At 47.7% G+C, this 20,215-nt stretch overlaps 1 protein-coding gene across 2 annotated transcripts in view; it reads left to right on the forward strand.

The window, feature by feature from the left end:
• LOC132668054 (solute carrier family 22 member 1-like) overlaps positions 1-19,167 on the forward strand; it is a 30,187-nt gene extending 11,020 nt beyond the window's left edge. The window contains exons 5-11 of one of the 2 annotated variants that reach the window (XM_078447534.2): positions 638-752; positions 985-1,091; positions 4,324-4,538; positions 7,643-7,751; positions 14,996-15,108; positions 16,422-16,521; positions 18,606-19,167. In XM_078447534.2, coding sequence (XP_078303660.1) covers positions 638-752; positions 985-1,091; positions 4,324-4,538; positions 7,643-7,751; positions 14,996-15,108; positions 16,422-16,521; positions 18,606-18,672 — 826 coding nt within the window. In that variant the 3' untranslated portion in view covers positions 18,673-19,167. The remainder of the gene's footprint in view (positions 1-637; positions 753-984; positions 1,092-4,323; positions 4,539-7,642; positions 7,752-14,995; positions 15,109-16,421; positions 16,522-18,605) is intronic. The other variant, XM_078447535.2, reaches the window with a different exon arrangement.
• The last annotated feature ends 1,048 nt before the right edge of the window (positions 19,168-20,215 follow it).

Here is a 20,215-nt window from a genome sequence, read left to right on the forward strand (position 1 = left end):
GTGCTCAGGACCAGCCTGCTCTCTCCTCGCCAGGCTGCAACCAGGGGCTCTCCGGGGGGGAAAGGAGGGTCAGGAGGGGTGGGGCCACGCCAGAGTGTGTTCAGAAGACCTTCAGCCAGAGATGCTCAGTCTTCGAGTTGTAACATCCTTCCCTGGTTTGAAATGGACAGCCTGCTATCTCCCCGGTGTGAAAGGAAAGTGAGTATGGTTTATTTAGTTTGGGAGAGATTTCGAGCCTTGTTCGACCGCCCTCGAATTACACGGAGACACCTGCTGTAGCCCAAGGGGTGGGGGGCACACGGAACGTCCATTCTGGGTGAGGAACAGGGCTCCCAGCTTCCAGCAAAGAATGGGGCCCCTGCTCCATGAAATGCAGGCCACATAGGAAAGCGGTGGTTCCCTTTTTGCCCCTAAATCTTAGCAGGTGGCACTGAGAGTGTGAGGGGCCCGCAGAGCTCCTTCGTGCGCCCCCTGAGCCAACACAGGGTGAGCCCAGATCCTCGTCCGCTAGCTGCTTGAGGACTGACAGTCCCCACGTGAGGCGGGTGGGTTGCTCAGAGCAACATCGCTTCGACCAGGGCTTAAAATGGGACGCGCTCTGGGGAAGGTGCCACGGAGTGACGATCTGTGTCTGCAGGTGTGTGCCCGAGTCTCCCCGCTGGCTGCTGTCGCAGAAGAGAAACGCTCAAGTGATGAAGATAATGGGCCACATCGCCCGCAAGAATGGGAAGCTGCCACTTGTTGATCTGAAGGTGATGTGCTGGCAAGGGCTTCCTCACATCCCTGAATCTGGGGGTCGGGTTTATGATTTAGAAAGTGCTTCTGGGGCTGCCTTGAGAAGCAGGAAGGCACGGGAGGCAATGGGGGTGATGAGTGCCGAGCACAGGAAGGGCAGTGGCTGACCGTGGGGCGGGGTGGCTCTGAGGGCTTCTTCGGCTCCCCCCGCAGTTAGGATGTGGCTGACGCTCTCCGTCTCCCTCCTAGATGCTCTCGCTCGAAGAGGACGTCACCGAGAAGCTGAGCCCCTCCTTTGCAGACCTGTTCCGCACGCCACAGCTGAGGAAACACACCTTTATTCTGATGTACCTGTGGTAAGGGGCCCTCCCTGTGCCTTCCCTGCCAAAATCGGTGAGCCTGCCGGACGCCGGGGTACAAGTTAAAGACAGCGGAGCAGGGCGCCTGGGTGGCTCGGTGGGTTGAGCGGCCGGCTCTTGACCTCGGCTCAGGTCGTGGTCTCACGGTCAGTCATGAGATCGCACCGAGCGTGGAGCCTGCTTGGGATTCTCTGTCTCCCTCTCTCTCTGCCCCCCCCCCCAAAAAAATAGATGAATAAACATTACAAAAAAGACAGTGAAGCAATGCTGGTGGAAAAAGAGAAGCATGAAAAGGAATTTTTAGATGAATTTCGAGCAAAGAGCTCTTAGCGAGACGTCTTTTTTTTCTCCCTTGAGGGCTGATTAATGGGGAAAGACATCCTTTTAGTAAGAAGAGCATGTTACGTCGGCGAGGTTAACAGTAAGTTGAGTGAGACATGACGAAGGGTTCCCAGAGTTGCCTCAAACCCCACGTGTCCGTCTTTTGGGAACAGAAGAGTCTTGATTTCACTTCGGCAGGTGATTTCAGTGGCTCCTGGTGCTTCCAAAGGGGACGATCCCTTCCTCACACCTTAGAACTTCAGAGACCCTGCCCTGAGCGTTTCTGTGTCTTTATGATCCACTGATTACAGAACTCTTGGACACCAATGGACTCACCCTTGTACCCCCTGCCCACCCCCAGGGTCTGTACCTCCCTCCAGGTTGCCATCTTGCAGTTCTCTACCCCGTTCCCTCAAAGGACATCGGGTCGGCTCCCCACTACCGGGGCTTTGTCGTTGACATGCTTCTCTAACACCTGGGGCTGAACAGCTGGACTGTGGGCTTCCCCTGCTGCTGGTGTAACTCATTTCCGCTTCCACATAAAGTTTTGCTAGAACTAAGGGTTCAAACTAATAGGGTGGTGCCTGGCACATGGGAGCCCCACAAATATTTGCTGAAGGTTGAATGAATAACCACTGTTGCACGGAATCCATCCTAAATGCATTAGACACCAGCCAGGCTCATTCCCGTTGCCCCATCAGTCACCTGCCACGCCTCCGTGTTGGTCCCCGAGTCCGGCAACCAGCCCCACGATGGGTCCCGGGAGCCTTTGCAAACACCCCTGCTGCCTGTGCCCTCCTGTCTCCCTCCTTCCTTCTTCCTCTTACCACTCGCTGCCCCCATTTCCATCCCCTAGCACACTCCTCCTAAGGGGGGGCGCTTCGGCTCCTCTGCTCTCACACCCCTGCCCCCAAGCCCTCAGCAAATTCTGCTCTATTTTGAAAATGTGTTCAGAATCTGACGTTTCGCATCACCTGCCCTCTCAGTTCCCCTCCCGACGGTCGTGATCTCTTGCCTGTGCTGTTGTGGTACCTCCTAGCTGTCCTGTCTGCTCCCACCGCCGTCCCCCGCCGGGCGCTGCTCACAAAGCAGGCAAAGACCAGGTCGCTCCCCTGTCCACGCCTCCCTAATCCGCGGAGGATAAAACCAGATCCCTTCCTGTGGCCTCCAAGGCACTGACCCCGGACACCTTCCCTCCACCTGCTCCTTCAGTGCAGAAACTCCGGCTGTGTGACTCCAGAAGGCCTCACTATCCGTGACTCAGCTTCCTCATCAGCACGTGGGGCCATGATAGGACTTACCTCCCAGGCGCGTTGGCAGATTCACGAGATAACCTGTGTGAACAGCTTAGAACGGTGTCCGATGTAGACGCGGGAACCCCTCAGTACCAGGAGGTGCCATTTTAACACGCACATGCAGTTCATGGGTTCTGCCAAAAGATGGCAGCCCTGCACATTTGTGAACCGTTTGGGGACCGGAAAGTTCAGGCTCTCTGTTCCTTTCTCTTAAATCAACGTCTTTGTCAGTAATATGTGACTGTTCCCGTTTAACTCGCTAACTGGCACGGAGGGGGCCCCTGGGCTTATCTGGACTCACCAAGCTACAGGCGACGCCTTCCTTCACGTTGCCTTCATCCTTTTCTCCAATCAGGAATGAGGCAGGGCTGGAAATGAGAGCCTCCCAGTGGTTCTCTGCGTGCAGCTTTAGAAAACAAGGGGGTATGTTAATGGGACACATCAGTCGTGATCTCGGTTTTGGAGCTGGTGGGCAATCCAGATGCTGGGATAAGAGCAGTTTATCGTCAACCGAGGTCTCTTCTCACAGTGTCATAAAATGTGTCCAGCCTCCGAAATCATACAATGTCACCTAAAAGGACACGTGGAACTCTCTGAAGTCTCTCTGAGCCACTTAGCTGGTCCCCATCGGTCTAGGTGCCTTGTTCTGTGACACTGCTATTCTCCCCTGGACGACGCATGGATGGGTCGTGGGGTGGGCTACAGGGGGTAGCTTCCACAGGGTGGAAGACAGGGGGACAACGCCACTGTGCAGCTGGAGAGACTTGGCCGGTATCTGCTCTGCTCTCTCTGCGTACTTGACCTTGGGGAGACGCCGATGCTAATTACTGCTCATCTTTGCCGAGTGCTCTTCCGGTGCCAGGAAGCCCACCAGGTACTTCCTGTGGGGCAGGGAAGGGGTGCAGAGAGGGCTGTGGAGAGAGGTATCTCATCCCTGCTCCTTTGGTCACCGTCCTGCTGAGGGCAAACCTTACCTGTGGGTGGCACTGAAGTAGACCCAATCTCCCTAAACGAAGCCTGGCCTCTACGCCTGTACGTCCGTGGTCAGGACGGCTGTCCCCTCGTCAGGGTGGAACAAGGGAGAGGTCGCTTTGCCCGAGTCTCCACGTTTGGGCGGGATGGGACTTGCCTGAGTGTTCCCGGAAGGCCTTATTCCATTTGCTGATGAGGGAATTGAGGCACAGAAGGCTTAGCTAAGTTACTTCGGGTCACACGGCTCATACAGCGGGCCTGATTACTGAACCTTCTCACCCACCTTCTCCCGCCCGCCTCCTTGTAGCTGCCGGAGGATTAGACGAAGTAAGGCCCGTGCAGGGCTCCACGCGGGGCCAGGCCGCTGGGTCGCAGGAAACAGTCAGGGTCTCTGGGACACGTGCTTATGTCCTGGAAGTCATTGTCTCACGTAAATCTGAGAGGAGCTGCTCCCCGAGGGCCCCTCTAGGACGTCCTTGCTGACGATTATCCCCTCTTCTCGGATTGCTCTCGGACATTCTAAATCAAGGGACCCACGCTCCTCTCCAGCTCGTAGGGACCTTGTCCTGGCTGCCAGAATCCTCCCTCCCTGCTGTCCCACAGACACTCTGCCTTACACTCCGCCTCCCCTCCGTGCCCAGGTTCACCAGCTCTGTGCTCTACCAGGGCCTCATCATGCACGTGGGCGCCACGGGTGCGAACCTCTACCTGGATTTCTTGTACTCGGCTCTGGTTGAATTCCCGGCGGCCTTCATCATCCTCGTCACCATTGACCACTGCGGCCTCATCCGCCCGTTGGCCCTGTCAAACCTGGTGGCGGGGGCAGCCTGCTTCGCCATGATTTTTATCTCACACGGTGAGCTGTCCATCATCATCTTCTAGGGAACTGAATTATCCAACTGTGGGAACAGTGTTTTCGCTGCTCGATGAGCCCCTGGGATAAGAACAAAGACAAAGATGGGTGTTACCTTCATCTACAAGGGGTTTTTTTCGTTTTTTGTTTTTGTTTTTTAAATTGAGGTATAACATACACTCAATGAGCAAATTATAAGTATAAAAGCTGATGAGTTTGTCCATAGGTATATATCTGGGTACCATGACCCAGATTACGTGGCACATTTCCAGCACCTTAGGAGGTTCCCCCATGGTCCCCGACATTCCATATTCAACCCCCCTGTTCAGATCACCGCTGCTCTGACCTCTGTCCCTGAGCGTTAATTCCAACGGTTCTTGAAGTTCACACGAAAGGAACCATACGAGATGTGCCCTGTGTATTTGTCTTGCTTCGTTCACTCATTCCATCTGTGAGATTTATCCATGCCATCACACCGGAGCATAGTTTATGTGCTTTTTCATCGTTGTGCAGCATTCTACCGTATGAATCCCTTGCCACTTACCTGTCTCACTGCTGACTGACCCTTGTGTGGTTTCCAGCATCTGCCTCTTGGGATCTAAGCTGCAGTGAACATTCTAGCACATTGTCTTGTCATGGTGCGGGCACCGATTTCCCTTGGGTACAGATCTGTGAGTGTGTTTTCTGGGTCGGGGCGGCATATATGTACCCCTAAGTAGATGCAAACAGGCTTCCAAAATGGTTGGACCAATTTATACTCCCACCGATGATGCCCACGTGTCTAATTGTGACACATCATCACCAACACGGGGTGTGGCTAGTCTTTTTCACACCAGCCATTTCGGTGGGTGTGTGCTTTCATCCTTCATTCTTACAATCCAGGATAATCCAAAACAGAATCATTTTCGTCAATTTTAATTTCCAGTGCACAAATTGCCTTTCCTCTTTGTTCCTTTGGGAAGATTGTTAAACCAGATTTGCTATTCTCTCTGGTTTCATTGCTTGCGCTCTGGCCTTGTTGGTTAAATGAGTTGTTTTGGTAAGCTTTTATGGAGGGTATTGTGGGAAGCGTTTCCTGAACTCTGTCTTCTCAAGGAACAGGCTAGATATAGATCAGGCTGAAAATAAAAAATAATAAATACAAAAAATAAATAAAAAGAGGTGGAAAAAGGCAGCTCAGTTTTCTCCCCCCTCCTTGCATGGTGAGAGGACAAAGAAGACAGGGAAAGGGGCAGAGGCCATCTGAAATAGATTTTACCCACCTTCTCCCGCATTTTCTTGTTTCTGGGATCCTGGAAAGATAAATGAGAAGTTTTGTTGTTGTGGTTGTTGTTGTTTTTTAAGTAACAGTACTGGGTACAGAGAGGGAGCTTGAGGTCTGAGACTGTTCAATTATCAGGCAGGCAGAGCCCAGGCATCATGTTCTGTGGTCCCATCCTCCCAGGCCGCCCTCACAGCCCCACCCTCTCCACTTGGCCTCGATTTAGTCCTTGTCACATTAGATGGTAAACACTCACTCCCTCGTCCAGGAAGTATTTCGAGTACCTTCTCTGTGGCCAGTGTGCATCTAGGCCCTGGGATCTCAGCAGAAAGTTCTTGCTTTGCAGAATTTGCATTCTAGAGGGAAAAAGAGAAGGCGAAGCGTGGCGGGCTTAGTCCTTGGTGTGGTGGTCAGGGGTGGCCTCGGGAGACCTGAATGAGGGGAATGAGCCATGTTGCCGTCTAGGGAATGTGCTTCCCGGGGCGGGGGGGGACAGGAGTGGGAGTCTCCCCGAGGAGGGCAGAGCTGAGCATTCAAGGAACAGCTGGAATCCTTGCACCCAGAATCAGGAGAGCAGGGGCAGGAGCGATGGACGGAGGCCCAGTTAGCAGGAGGTGGCCTTGGACTGTACCCCAGTGTGGAAGAGAGGCACTGGGGGCTTTGGGCAGGGATGGCCCCACAGTGCCAAGGGGATCCGGGGCAGTTGAACAGCTCAACAGATTAAAGACCCCAGAGTTTGTGTGCAAGGCCCTCCCTCTACGTACGGAGTAAACTTCATCTTTTCTCTTTAGGAAGCTGGGGCGCGTCCTTGATTAGCACAAGGTGGGGAGACTGGGCTGGACCTTGTGGCCAGCTCGTTCCTAAGGCCACCGTGTCCTCTCTCCTGGGAGCCTCACGCTGGTGGAGTGAAACAGAGCAGGCTTCCGTGAGCAGCCAATATCTGGGGCCAGGGATTGAGATGGCATAGTGGCTGTGACCCAAGAGGCTTTCTAAGTGACCTGGCATGTCACAGGAGCCACTTGTGTGTGTCAGTGTTTGGGGCGATCCAGGTGGAGCAGGTGAAGGTGCCCAATTCTTGGATCAGTCCTCAACAGGGGACGGGCTTCCTGGACCGTCATGTAATCAAGAGCCCGCAGCAGTCGGCTAAGCGGAGACAAGGTTTGCTTCCCTAATGCTCACATCTGGGACTATCTGGAGAAGGGTTTTGGTTTTAAAAATGTGTTTGGGGGGCGCCTGGGTGGCGCAGTCGGTTAAGCGTCTGACTTCAGCCAGGTCACGATCTCGCGGTCCGTGAGTTCGAGCCCCGCGTCAGGCTCTGGGCTGATGGCTCGGAGCCTGGAGCCTGTTTCCGATTCTGTGTCTCCCTCTCTCTCTGCCCCTCCCCCGTTCATGCTCTGTCTCTCTCTGTCCCAAAAATAAATAAAAAACGTTGGAAAAAAAAATTTTTTTAAAAAAATGTGTTTGGAAATGAACCCTAGATGGAAGATTAGAAATCTGGTCTGTCGGCTCCAGGATAGTACCTAAAGGGCTGCATTTTTCGTGTACCTACTGTGTTTCCGGAAACCAAGAGACAAAGAAGGAAGTCACGTGGCTGACAGGAGGCAGAGCTGAGACTCCAAATGCATGTTCTTTCCCCTGCACAGAGGAGCCCCCCTTCATGTGTCACGGTCAAGTTCTGAGACCTCTCAGGACTGTTTACTTATCCCAGAAAGAAAGAGTTAGACAAGACAGTCCTTCAGGCCCTTCCAGCTCTAAAGGCCAAGCTTCTTAACCTGACTCCTCGAGGGAGGGAACTCTGTGACCGCAGTCCTCATGTGAGATCCCCACCTCTGTGTTTCCTGTCCAGATCTGCACTGGCTAAACATCACAGTAGCTTGCGTCGGCCGAATGGGAATCACCATCGTGTTCCAAATCGTGTGCCTGGTGAACGCCGAGCTGTATCCCACGTTCGTCAGGTGGGCGCACAAAGCGGGGTGGGGTGGGGGGGGCGGAGGTCGGGTAGCCCCTGAAATAGCTGTGCACCAGCCAGGCTCAACGAGGACCGGCACTTCTAAGACAATTCCTCAAGGCTCCCCCAAGGTCCGTTTGGACATCGAGGCGGGGGTTGGGCATCAAAGAGCGCGTCAACACCCGATTGTAGGAGAGAACGTGAGATGGAAAGGTTGGAGGAGACTGTGCAGAGGGCAGGCATGAGAGAAAAGGCATCTGCATAGAGACGGGAGAGAGCGGGAGACTGAGTTTCAGCCCAGCCCACGGCTAGTGGCACGAACTCCCGTAGCTCCATCCGTGCCTGTAGACACACGTTGTGTAGACAGAGTTCCGACTGGCTCAGTGACACAGGAAGCATTTCTAGAGCTGTGCCATTTCGCCCCCAATGTCATTATTTCCATTTTACAGATGAGGAAGTTGAGGTTCAGAGAGGGATACAGGACTCGCAAGAGGCACACAGCTGGAAAGTGGCAGGGCGTCTGCCCTGATGCCCACCAGAAGCCCGTGCCTTTCCCGTGATGACACAATGCTTGTCCGTAAACGTAGCAACAGGCCTGGAGGACTTATCGTTCCAAGTCAGGTTCAGACCAGAGTTCACTCTAACACGCACAGTTTGCTGAATTTTTATTATATGTGTGTTCATTTACCTGCCGCGACGATCGGTATGGAGACGTCTCCATCATCTCCAAATGCTTCCTCGTGTCCCTTCCCCACCTCCAGCACCTGGCAACCACTCATCTGATTTCTGTCCCTTTGGTTCTACCTTTTCCAGAATGTCATGTCAATGAAGTCACAAGGCAGGCAGACTCGGTGTTTGTCTCCTTTCACTTAGCGGGACGGGGGACGTCACGTAGTTGCCCGCCTGCGTCCGTGCTCTGCCCCTTCTGAGTGCGCGCTGAGTGCTTTTCCGGCGTGTGAATGATGTGCCACGATTTGTTTATCCATTTCCCAGTGTATTGGCATTGACTGTCTCCAGGTTGGAGTGATTACAGTGTAGCTGCTCATAAACATTCAGGTACGGGTCTCTGAGTGGATACGTGTTGTCGTATCTCGTGGCCACAAACTTAGGAGTGGCTCATATGGTAAGTGTGTGTTTAAATTTATAAGAAACCGTCAGAACGTTTGCCAAAGAGGCTGCGCCATTTTGCGTTCCGCCAGCCACGTGAGACATCCTATCGTTCCACATCCTCATCAGCACTTGGTATTGTGACTTGTCTTTTTCTTTATTCTTTATTTATTTATTTTTTTTTTATTTTTCGAAGTCATTCTGAGAAGTAGTGGTATTATTGTGACTTTAAATTACATTTTCCTAATTACTAAAAATGTTGAGCATCTTTGTATGGACTTACTGCCATCTGTGTTTTAGGAGGCTTAGTTTTAAATGAAGATTATTTTTAGGGTAAAAGAAACTAACCACTTTACTTAAAGGTTGAATTCGGACCTTCGTTAGAATTTGGTCTATTTCCTCAAACTGTGTCTTCGGTCTGTGTCACTCTTTCTGGTGTGCTATTCCTCATGCCATCATGCTAGTAGTTTCTAAGGAATATTCCAGCTCCCCAATCGCTCAGCTGCACAGCAATCTGAGCCCATCAGTCAGCCAGAAGGTGCAACAGTGGCCCTGATTTACTGTCCTCTTCCCCACCTGCCCTTCATTAAAAGGCTCTGTCTCATACTTTCATCTATAAAAGGTTGCTTGGACTGAGTACAAAGGGATGAAGGCACATTAAAGAGAAAATCTTCCACATTTGGCAGTCCTGAGCCCGGAGTCTAAAATAGCTGGGCCAAACAATTCCATTGTCATGGCCACCGGACCCAGGGGACTGGCTGAAAATGTTAACTGTCAAAGGGCCTGAGTCCCTGCTCCTATGGGAAAGAAAGCCAAGCAACCCATCTCAAGGAGCCATTTGTGCAGAGAGCCTGTTGATAAGGATTCTCAATAACTAGAAACGGAAGCCAGAAGTTCAGAAATAACTTTAGGGGCGCCTGGGTGGCTCAGTCGGTTAAGCATCTTTCTGACTCTTGGTTTCGGCTCAGGTCGTGATCTCACGGTTAGTGATTTCAAGCCCCACGTCGGCTCTGAGCAGAGAGCGCGGAGCCTGCTTGGGATTCTCTCTCACCCCCCTCTCTGTCCTTCCCCTGCTCACACACACACACACACACACTCTCAAAATACATAAATAAACTTTATTAAAAAAACTTTAAATGTGATCCATACACACACAAGAATAAGAGTCATGAAAGTTCTGATATTTTCAATTGATAGAATCCAATCGAAACTGTTTTTTGTGTTTTTTTTAAAAACGGGTTACTCCAGTTACTTTATTACTTTACAAGAGCTCCAAATTTAAAAATTACTATTGAAGCCATCTTGACCCTGCTTCTTACTCACAGGAGGCTTTAGAAATGAACAGCCACCTTCTGACTGCAGCACATATTGTCAAGAACGTTCTTTTGGCTTCAGGAGGCTCTGCCTTGTGTTGGAAATCGTCTCTCCTTTTTGTCTCCTCACTCTGGCACGGGCTGCCTGAAAACGGGAACGACATAGCGTACTTCTCTGTACCTGTAATAGAGCTGTCCTGAGCGGTCCCCAAGGGCCTGTAGAAGGGCCGAATGCAGAAAACACCACACCATGTGGCTTTCCCATAAGGAACTTAGCTCCCTCTCCCTACTGCTTCTAGCTTCTGTGTGCTTATTACATTTTTTTACTTCTCTAAAACGTAACTGCTTAAAATAACGGCGTCTTTTCTTTCTTCTCTTGGAAATGGCACTGAAGCTATTCGAAAAATGAGAATAAACAAAGCTGCAAATGCCAACTTTAAAACTAGGATGACTCTGGGGGCGCCGGGGTGGCTCAGCCGGTTGAGCGTCCAACTTCGGCTCAGGTCATGATCTCGCGGTTTGTGAGTTCGAGCCCCGCGTCGGGCCCTGTGCTGACAGCTCAGAGCCTGGAGCCTGCTTCAGATTCTGTGTCTCCCTCTCTCTCTGCCCCTTCCCCTGCTCGTGCTCTCTCTCTTTCTCTCTCAAAAATAAATAAACATAAACAAACAAACAAACCTAGGATGACCCTGAAGGACAAGTGTGAGAAGAAGGGCTGCTGAATGCAGTGAGGTTTCAGAGGGTCTGGAAGATTCCAGGGATGCACATGGTGACAGTAACCCTTGGACAAGGCCAACAGTTTTCCAAAGCAGGAAGCATACCGGGGAGGGCACAACCCACAGTCCCTTGTTTGCAGTAACAGGATGGCTTCAGGGGCTGGACCCGTAAGCTCCATCCCCCCGACCTTGTGAGGCCGAAGGTGGTACAGGTAGAGCGAGGCCACAAGAGACCATTCAGGGACCTTGGAGATGGCAGTGTGCGCGAGGCAAGGTGGAGGAGAAAGACCCAACACGGTGAGCAATTCTGTCCTGTCGACCCCTGTCGATTGGGAGTGAGAGACGTTAAGCATCTGATCGCATACGACCCAGGTCAAAAAGAGAATCTGTCCTGACCCGGCACGTGGCCTGGCTCCTCTCCACAAATTCTTCGACACGGCTGATACAGGAAGAGATCCCAGTAGTAAAGATGGATGATAAAAAAGCAATCCACCCAGTTACGCAAATAGACCATGAGAGAAGAGGAGAAAGGGAACAAAGGGCAAAGGACAAATGAAGAATACTCACGAGCAAAACAGTGTCACAAAGCAGATGAAAACGGTGACCCAAAATACCACAACCAAATGCAAACTCTGCCTGAGTCATCTCTATCAAATGAAAGCCTAAAGCCAAGATAAAAGTTCTTGGGTCAGAATATGGACCAGATGATAGAAATGGAAACCTGTTTGAAAGCAGTGCAAAGGAGAACCGATACAGTGAGGGAAAGGCAAGGTAGATCTGAGAATTGCAAAATGAAACGGAAATAAGCAAAGAGTTTAAAAGTCTTGGAGATCACACACACATGCATGCACACGCACACGTGCACATACACACATCCCAGAAAAGATAACAGAAAGAGTGAAACAAACAAAACAAAACCTCCAAGAAATTAAAAAAAAAACCTTCAAGGAAACTTCTAGAAATAAAAGAATGGTTGACTCTATGATTTGAAGTGGCACATGGTGTCACAGGAAAAACCGACTCAGAAGGAAGCGATAAGGAATATTCTATTAAGTTACTGGGCTGAAGGTTTGAGTCACAGATCTAGGGGGAGTATCTACTTGATATCAGATTGATAATCATTAAATGGGGGATTAAAGGGTATGTGGTTTTGAGTACAAACAGCAGAAAATGTCAGAAATCTGACAATAAAGAAAGGCAGAACTAACGGAGGCAGGGACAGGAAAGGAGAGGGAACGTCAGATGTGGTGTGATAAGCTGATTTCCTTTGTGTACTTTCTCCAGCTTGGGGGAAAAATGTATTATTAAAAGCTGATAAATTGCATAGTGTTTTAGGTATATTTTAAGATGTAAGGAGAAACACGAAAACAATGATACTATTAACTAAAATCAGTGCAGGCAGGGATGCTTTGAGGAGGAAGTGGAAATACACGAATTTTATAATTGTTTATAATAGGAAGTTAATGAATACTGTCTAAAGAAATACAGTATTACATGTATTAAATAAAATTATAAAGGTAACATTTGGAATAAAAATACAAGCCTTCCAGGGCACCTGGCTAGCTCAGTGGGAAGAGTATGGGATTCTTGATCTGGGGGTCATGAGTTCAAGTCCCACACTGAGTGCAGAGATTACTAAAAAACAAATGAATTTAAAAAAATACAAACCTTCCAAATTATCAGAAAAAAATACTGATAACTAACACATATTGAAAATAAGACACTAGAAGTGGTAAAAACCATGACATAAAAGCTAACGACAGAATTAAGACCAAGCGTTTCTGACATTTAAATAAACACAAAGAGACTCAAGTCCTCTATTTAAAAAAAGAGACTCCTTGAGTTGATTACAAAGCAAAACCGAACAATTTGCTCATAGTTGAAGCACAACTTCTTGGAAAGGTTGAAAAGAAAAGAATGCATGAAAACATATCAGTAAATGCAGACAAAAATATAGCAAGAGCCATAATCTTATCAGACAAAATTGAATGTATGCCAAAAATGTATTTAATAAGATAAGGAAGTCCCTAAACAATGATAAAGAGGAAATCCACAATGGTCTCACAGGGAGATTTTACAAAACATGTAATTAATAGAAAACTCCAATGATAAACTATTCTAGATGATAGAAAAAAGAGAAATATTTTTTTAAAAATTTTAATAAAGCTAGCATAATACTGGTATCAAAGAACAACAAAGATAAAGAAAACAAGGAAACTATAGGTAAATATTATTTGTAGAATTTTGATTAAAGCCCTAAACCATATATTATCAAACAGAATAGTGGGACATTAAAGTAATAATATATCATGTCTAAGATGAGCTACTCAGGAACACAAAGTCCAGTATTAGAAAATCTAATAGTATAAATCATGCTAATAAATTGAAAGAGTTTTATAGAGCTAATAAATTAAAGCTGACAAATTAAAACTGTTCTGTATTATTTCCACTGGTAGTGAAAGGCATTTAATAAATTCAACATCTACTCTTGCTATTACAATCTTTCCATAAAACATGGATAGATAATTTTTACATATAATTCCCTCAATATACTTTTTACAGCTAAGAAGAAATATCCTGTTGAAAACTGATCAAATAAATCATAAATATGTTTAAAGGTATAGTGGCAAACACTGAGAGATGATATAGCCAACCAAGATGCAAATAGGTACCACAGAAGAAGCTTAAAGGTCATATCCTAGAGGATAAAACATTTCCCAGTTTATTGTTCCTAGCTTAACCATGTTTTTAAAACAAAGTTCAAGACTATTTATAGGAATACAAAAATACCCAGCACTGAACAAGCAAGATTTATCAACAGTCAGAAGAAGTATGAATGTTCTAAACACCCCAATTAAAAGTCAAAGATCGTCAGATTGGACAAAAAAGTGATACCCAACTGTATACTGGCTACAAGAAACTCACTTTAAATATAGGGGCAGAGATAGTTTAAGAGTAGAATGATGATGGGGCGCCTGGGTGGCTCAGTCGGCTCAGCATCTGACTTGGGGTCAGGTCATGATCTCATGGTTTATGGGTTTGAGCCCTGCACTGGGCTGTCTGCTGTCAGCACGGTGCCTGTTTCGATTCTCTGTCCCTCTCTCTCTTTCTGCCGCTTGCACGCAAAGCGTGCAAATTTGTCTCAAAACAAATACATAAACTTAAAAAAAAAAAGTAAAAGGATGGAAAAAGATATTCCATACAAACACTAGTCAAAAGTGGCCGTATTCATGTAAGACAGAGTAGATGTCAGAGCAAAGACTATCACCAGGGAAGAAGAGAATCCTTTCAGGTAGGATCATTTCTCTGATTCTTTTCTAGGCTTCTTCATCCTCCCATCCTTAATACCTTCTCGCTGCCCTTCCCTATGTCTTCATGGAAAGAAGAAAGAAAAGAAAAAAAAAGAAAAGAAAAGAAGAAAAGAAAAGAGAGAGAGAGGGAGGGAGGGAAGGAAGGAAGGAAGGAAGGAAGGAAGGAAGGAAGGAAGGAAGAGCTCAGCTTGCACCAACCAGTTCTCCAACTTTCCAGATACCCCCTGGATATCCTGTTCCATTCTGATGGTAACCTCATGGAGTTAGTGCAGATCCCACGGGGTAAGGGCTCAGTCCCACAAGACTGGCCCCACCTCAGATGCCAGGCACGAGCCCCAGGTTGTCACCTGGACTTCTGACTCACTGGGTCTAAATCAGGACTCCCATATCCCCTTCCTGAAGTTCAATAATTTGCTCTATCTCATGGAACTCAGAGAAACACTTATTTGAAGTTACCGGTTGATGATAAAGGACATAATAAAGGATATAAATGAACAGCCACATGAAGAGGTACCTAGGGTGAGGCCTGGAAGGGTCCCAAGCACGGGAGCTTTTGTCCCCGTGGAGTTGGGGTGGGCCACCCTTGCAGTGCATGGATATGTTCACCAACCTGGAAGCTCTGAACCCCACAGGTCAGGGTTTCCATGGAGGCTCTGTTATGTAGCATGATTGACTGAAAATCATTGGCCATTGGGGATTAACTCTATGCCAGCCTCTCGCCCCTCCCTGTGCTTGCTCCAGGATAAGGTTAACCTTTGGAAAGTTGGATCACAGAAGCAGCATCTTTTTTGTTCTCTATTTTGTCAGGAACCTTGGAGTGATGGTGTGCTCCTCCCTGTGTGATCTGGGCGGGATCATCACCCCCTTCCTGGTCTTCAGGCTGATGGAGGTTTGGCGAGGCTCGCCCCTCATTTTGTTTGGTAAGACTTCCTGGGATGTTTATTATTCCTTCTTCCCAGCCCAGCACGATTACTCAACAACTATTTGATGAGCGGATGATGTCCTCCAGTGAGTTTACAGATGACAAGGGTGGCGCCTTCCCTGTCGCCGTCTCCTGGCTCGCTCTGTCTTGCTCCACGGGAAGATAGGAGGCCATTCCTGGAAGGCAGGCCAGAGGTTTACATTCTATGGCTCTGGAGTCCAATAATTGTCTCATAGGACAGAATTTGAGAGGCCTCTGTTGACATAGCCTCCTCCTTTCTTACGAATTTGACTCCTAATTTTTGTGCATTTCACATGTAATTGCTGGAGGCTTAAAGATGCTGAATTATCACTCTGCTGCTTCACAGCGGAAATAGGGACAAATGGGAATCGAAGTTTCGTATCAGCTGTGATAGTGATGAAGTTGGATTAGAGAAGGAGGAGGGGACTCTAATTTCTCTCCCCAAACTGAGACCTTGGGACCTCCGAGACCCTGCTGACCCACTTGGTGGAAGGCAGAACGGCCATCTACGTGCAGAGAGGTGCTGTGCCGGGGCCCAGGCATAGCACGAGGGAGAGGGCGGGGGACAGAGGAAGGGAGAAATTAGGAGAGGGGAGGAGGGATGGGGAAGGAGAAACGAGAGAGGCCCACACTGCCCACAAATATATTATCTATGCTTCGTATCAAATATGTAGTAATATAATATTAATATATAGTAACTATAGTATATATTATAGCTTATAAATGGTAACTATTATATATATTATATATAAAACAATACATTATAATGCAATTATCTAATGTGTATAGTTTTATATATAACTATAATATATGGAATATACATTATATATAATAAATCAATCTGCTAACACTTAAACATCAGTTACTGTCCAAGTTATTCTTATGTAGAAGTAAAATGAAGGCACTATTCCCATTTATTTATTTTGAGAGGGTGGGAGGGGTCGAGAGAGAGGGAGAGAGGGAATTTCAAGTAGGGTCCATGCTGTCAGTGCAGAGTCCAACTCAGGGCTGGAACTCGTGGACCGTGAGATCATGACCTGAGCCAAAACCAAGAGTCAAACACTTAACGGACTGAGCCACCCAGGCACCCCACTATTCCCCTTTCTCACTCTGACATTTCCCCAGTGATCCTATTGCTTTAACTTTTGTTTCCTAGATGTTCCCGACTTCTAAACACCCAGTGTCTCTCACAGGTGCATTATCTAGCCATCCCTTTAGCTAGCGGTCGGCATCCCTACATGGTGTTGGCTGTGCTCTAACGGCTCCGTGTGAACTCTGTTTCGTTTGAAGCGATATTGGGCCTGGTTGCCGGGGGGGTGACGCTGCTTCTTCCTGAGACCAAAGGGGTCACTTTGCCAGAGACCATCGAGGATGCAGAGAACCTTGGGAGGTGAGCCTGTGGTGCCTGGGGACTCGGGGTTCACGTGAGTGACACCTGCCCCCTGGTATCTCCATTTCCTCTATCTTAGTGGTTTAGGAGAGCTTCACAGATATCTGTGCATCTATTTATTTATTTATTTATTTATTTATTTATTTAAACCAGAGCTGCTGTAGAGAGAAACACGACACAAATAGCCACTGGCTTTGGGTGAGGAAAGATTGGAGAGCACGAATATGTGGTTTTGGTTGGCAGTTAGCCGTTCTGAACTGTGGGACTGAGAACATGTGTCTGAGATGCTGACTGAACAAGGGCCGAGTCCCTAGCTCACCAGGAGCTAACTGCCCTGAGTTGGGAGCTATTTTTAAATCAGTCTTCTGTCCTTTTAGCAATTGTTGGTTCTGATTCTTTTTTTAAAAAAAAATTTTTATGTTTATTTATTTATTTTGAGAGATAGAGTGAGAGCAGGGGAGGGGGAGAGAGAGAGAGGGAGAATCTCGAGCAGGCTCTGTGCTGTGAGCACAGAGCCTGATGCGGGGCTTGAACTCAAGAAACTGTGAGATCATGACCTGAGCCAAAATCAAGAGTTGGACACTCAGCTGAGCCACCAAGTTTCCCCTGTTGATTCCGACTCTTTAATGACTTTCTTTACAAAGGAAGAGGGACTTAAAACTTTCATTCTTGTGACAGGGACAAGGACTTTAATGGAGTCTCAGATTTTTCTCTTACAGCAATAAAAAAGGAAAGGAATAAGCAATGCTTGAGGAGGTAGCCTCTCGGGTCCCCCTCCAGGCTCGCTCTGTGGATTCCATAGGAAAGAGCATGAGTCCCTGTGACATAGAGAGAATGATCTAGGGAGTCAAAGAGATCTGGGCTCAAATCCAGTCATCTACTCGGCCACATGACTTTGGGGATGTCGTTGAAACTTACAGGAAGTTTACCTCCTTGCCTGACAAATAGCCACACTAATACTCACCTTGGAGGATTGCTGGGAACATTCAATGAGATAAGGTGGGGGGACAGTGACTGATCATGTGCCCCACACATAGTAGGTGTTCGATAAACCTTAGATTTTCTCCATTCTTCTTGCATATTGTGTAAACTCCTCGGTGATTCTCAAAACTTAGTATGCAGAAGGATCACAAAAGAAGAAGCTTTTGAAATGCAGATTCCCGAGCCTTCTAGGTTTGTTGATTTAGTAAATGAAGGGTGGGACCCAGGAATCTGTGCTGTTAATAAGCTCTGCCAATGAAGCTCATAAGTGCTTCATAAACCTCACTTTGACAAATTCTGGATGTCTCCGTACTGATAAGGGACAAAACTATTTTTTTTTAAAGCGTATTTATTTATTTTGAGAGAGATTGAGAGCACGAGTGGTGGGGGGTAGGGGCAGAAAAAGAAGGAGAGAGAGAATCCCAAGCACATTCCTTGTGGTCAGCTCAGAGCCCGACTTGGGTTCAGTCTCATGACCGTGAGATCATGACCTGAGTTGAAATTAAAGGTCAGACATTTAACCGACTGCACCAGCCAGGTGCCCTGGGACACTCTATTTTAACTGTAAACGCATTTTCTAGTTGATGACAATATGCCTTTTTGGGTCCCAAATAGGTAGCTAATATTGATTATCAGATTAAAAAAAAATTTTTTTAATGTTTTCATTTATTTTTGAAGGAGACAGAGACAGAGCATGAGCGGGGGAGGAGCAGAGAGAGAGGGAGACATAGAACCTGAAGCAGGCTCCAGGCTCTGAGCTGTCAGCACAGAGCCCGATGCAGGGCTCGAACTCATGAAACTGTGAGATCATGACCTGAGCCGAAGTCGAACGCTTAACCAACTGAGCCACCCAGCTGCCCCTGATTATCAGATTTTAAACTATGTCATTACAATTCATTGATAAGCACCGGGTCATCTCTTGAGATATCCCTTTGCTGGTCCTTTTTGTGTTCCTTGCTACCCTCCTTTTCTCCTTTTGTTTTGAGACATATTCCTGTGGACAATTTTGCAATAGTTTCTTTTCCCTTCTCTCTCTTTTGCAATAGTTTCTTAGTCAAAACATTGTTTATTTTAATGCTCATTTTTGTTTTTGGCGGTTACAGGATAGCAAAGCCCAAAGAAAACACGATTTACCTTCAGACCCAAACAGCAGAACGTGCAGGCACGTGAGAGAGATGCTTCGCTGAGATCAAAGATGGGGTTTGCATCCGAAGAAACGCTTAGAAGCCCTTACTTTTCTGTGCTCTTCCTCACTTACCTGCCCCTAAACCAATATTCTGAACAATACCAAATATGCCTCGTTTTACTTTATTTTCTTTCTTTTAAAAAATCTCCCAAAGCCCTGGCCTCTTTTTATCTACTTTCCTGGCAGGAGCTGTTGGTGGTTACCAGTTACTTAATTATCTAAAGTATTTCGAAGATCCAATCGAGTTTAAATATGGCTATAAAAGAGGCCTCTGTAACTGGTTTCCTAGAATCTGTGTTGTTTCATTCCCTCCGAAAGAAAATGTCTTTGTATTCGGAGTATTTATCTTGGCAAAAATATTTCAAGGTGTAGCTTTCTTGAAGGGCACTTGGTTTTCAAACATGGAGACTCTCCCGGCAGACCATACCTGAATCACGTTTACGTACGACTCATGGAATAAAGCGTGATCCTCATCCGCAGGCCAGAAGTACTGTAACTTTTTTAGGAAGCGGTTTCTGCCACCTTTGCTCGAGGAAGGTTGTATTCAGTTTCACTCTTGGTTTTCATTCTTGTTGGTGATTCTAGAAGGTAGACTCCTATGCCAACTATAAACTATTGTAGTAAATATATCAAAGAGTTCAGTTTACCACCAGTTATGTAGTAACTGGTTTAAGTTCTGGTGGAAGAGGTGATTTCGTTCCTAGAATACACAAAAACCTTTGTTTTAAAATTTCTTTCCCTGTGAAAGAAACCAAAGACAACGTAATACCCTTGCTTTGGAGCACCTTGGGGAAAAAATATTTCTAATGTGAATCGGAGGCCTGGGGAAAGGCATGGGGCCGTGTTGTCAGCACTTCTGGCCTGCTCGGCTAAGTGATGGTCTCAGGGACGTGAGGCCATGGGTTTGGGCCTGAGCAGTCTTTGATCTTCCTTTGAGAATGGATGTTGGCAACTTGGAACAAGCAAACAAAAGAATGTTCTCGTCTGCCAAATTCTATTTTAAAGAATTTAAAAGTTGGGGGTAGGTGCCTGGGTGGCTCAGCCAGTTGAGCATCTGACTTTGGCTCAAGTCATGACCTCATGGTTCATGGGTTTGAGCCCCATGCCGGGCTCTGTGCTGACAGTTCAGGGCCTGGAACCCACTTCACATGGGGGGGTAGGGGGTGGTGACAGCAGGGCAGGAAGCACTCCCTTCCAGCCTTGTGCCTAGAACACGGTGCATTCTTAGAGAGGCAGCATGAAGTCACGGGAAGAGCCTGGACTCTGCTCTGACCCGGAAGTAGTTCCCACATCTCCATCTATTGATTTTATGGCTCCTTAACCATCCGAGCATCCGTGACCTCCTGGCACCCACCTCTAGGTGGGTTCTGGGGATACAGAAGCTGCAGATCACCCAGGAATGTCACACCAGCCTCCATGCCATGTGGTCCCCACATCTGTCATGCACGTGGGTGTCAACCATCTCCACTCCACCAGCTCACTCCCTGCATCTGCTTGTGAAGGGCAACGTGTCCTATTGTCTGTCTT

Source organism: Panthera onca, chromosome B2 (genome assembly GCF_046562875.1).
Source record: "Panthera onca isolate mPanOnc1 chromosome B2, mPanOnc1 haplotype 2, whole genome shotgun sequence".
NCBI classification, from domain to species: domain Eukaryota; kingdom Metazoa; phylum Chordata; class Mammalia; order Carnivora; family Felidae; genus Panthera; species Panthera onca.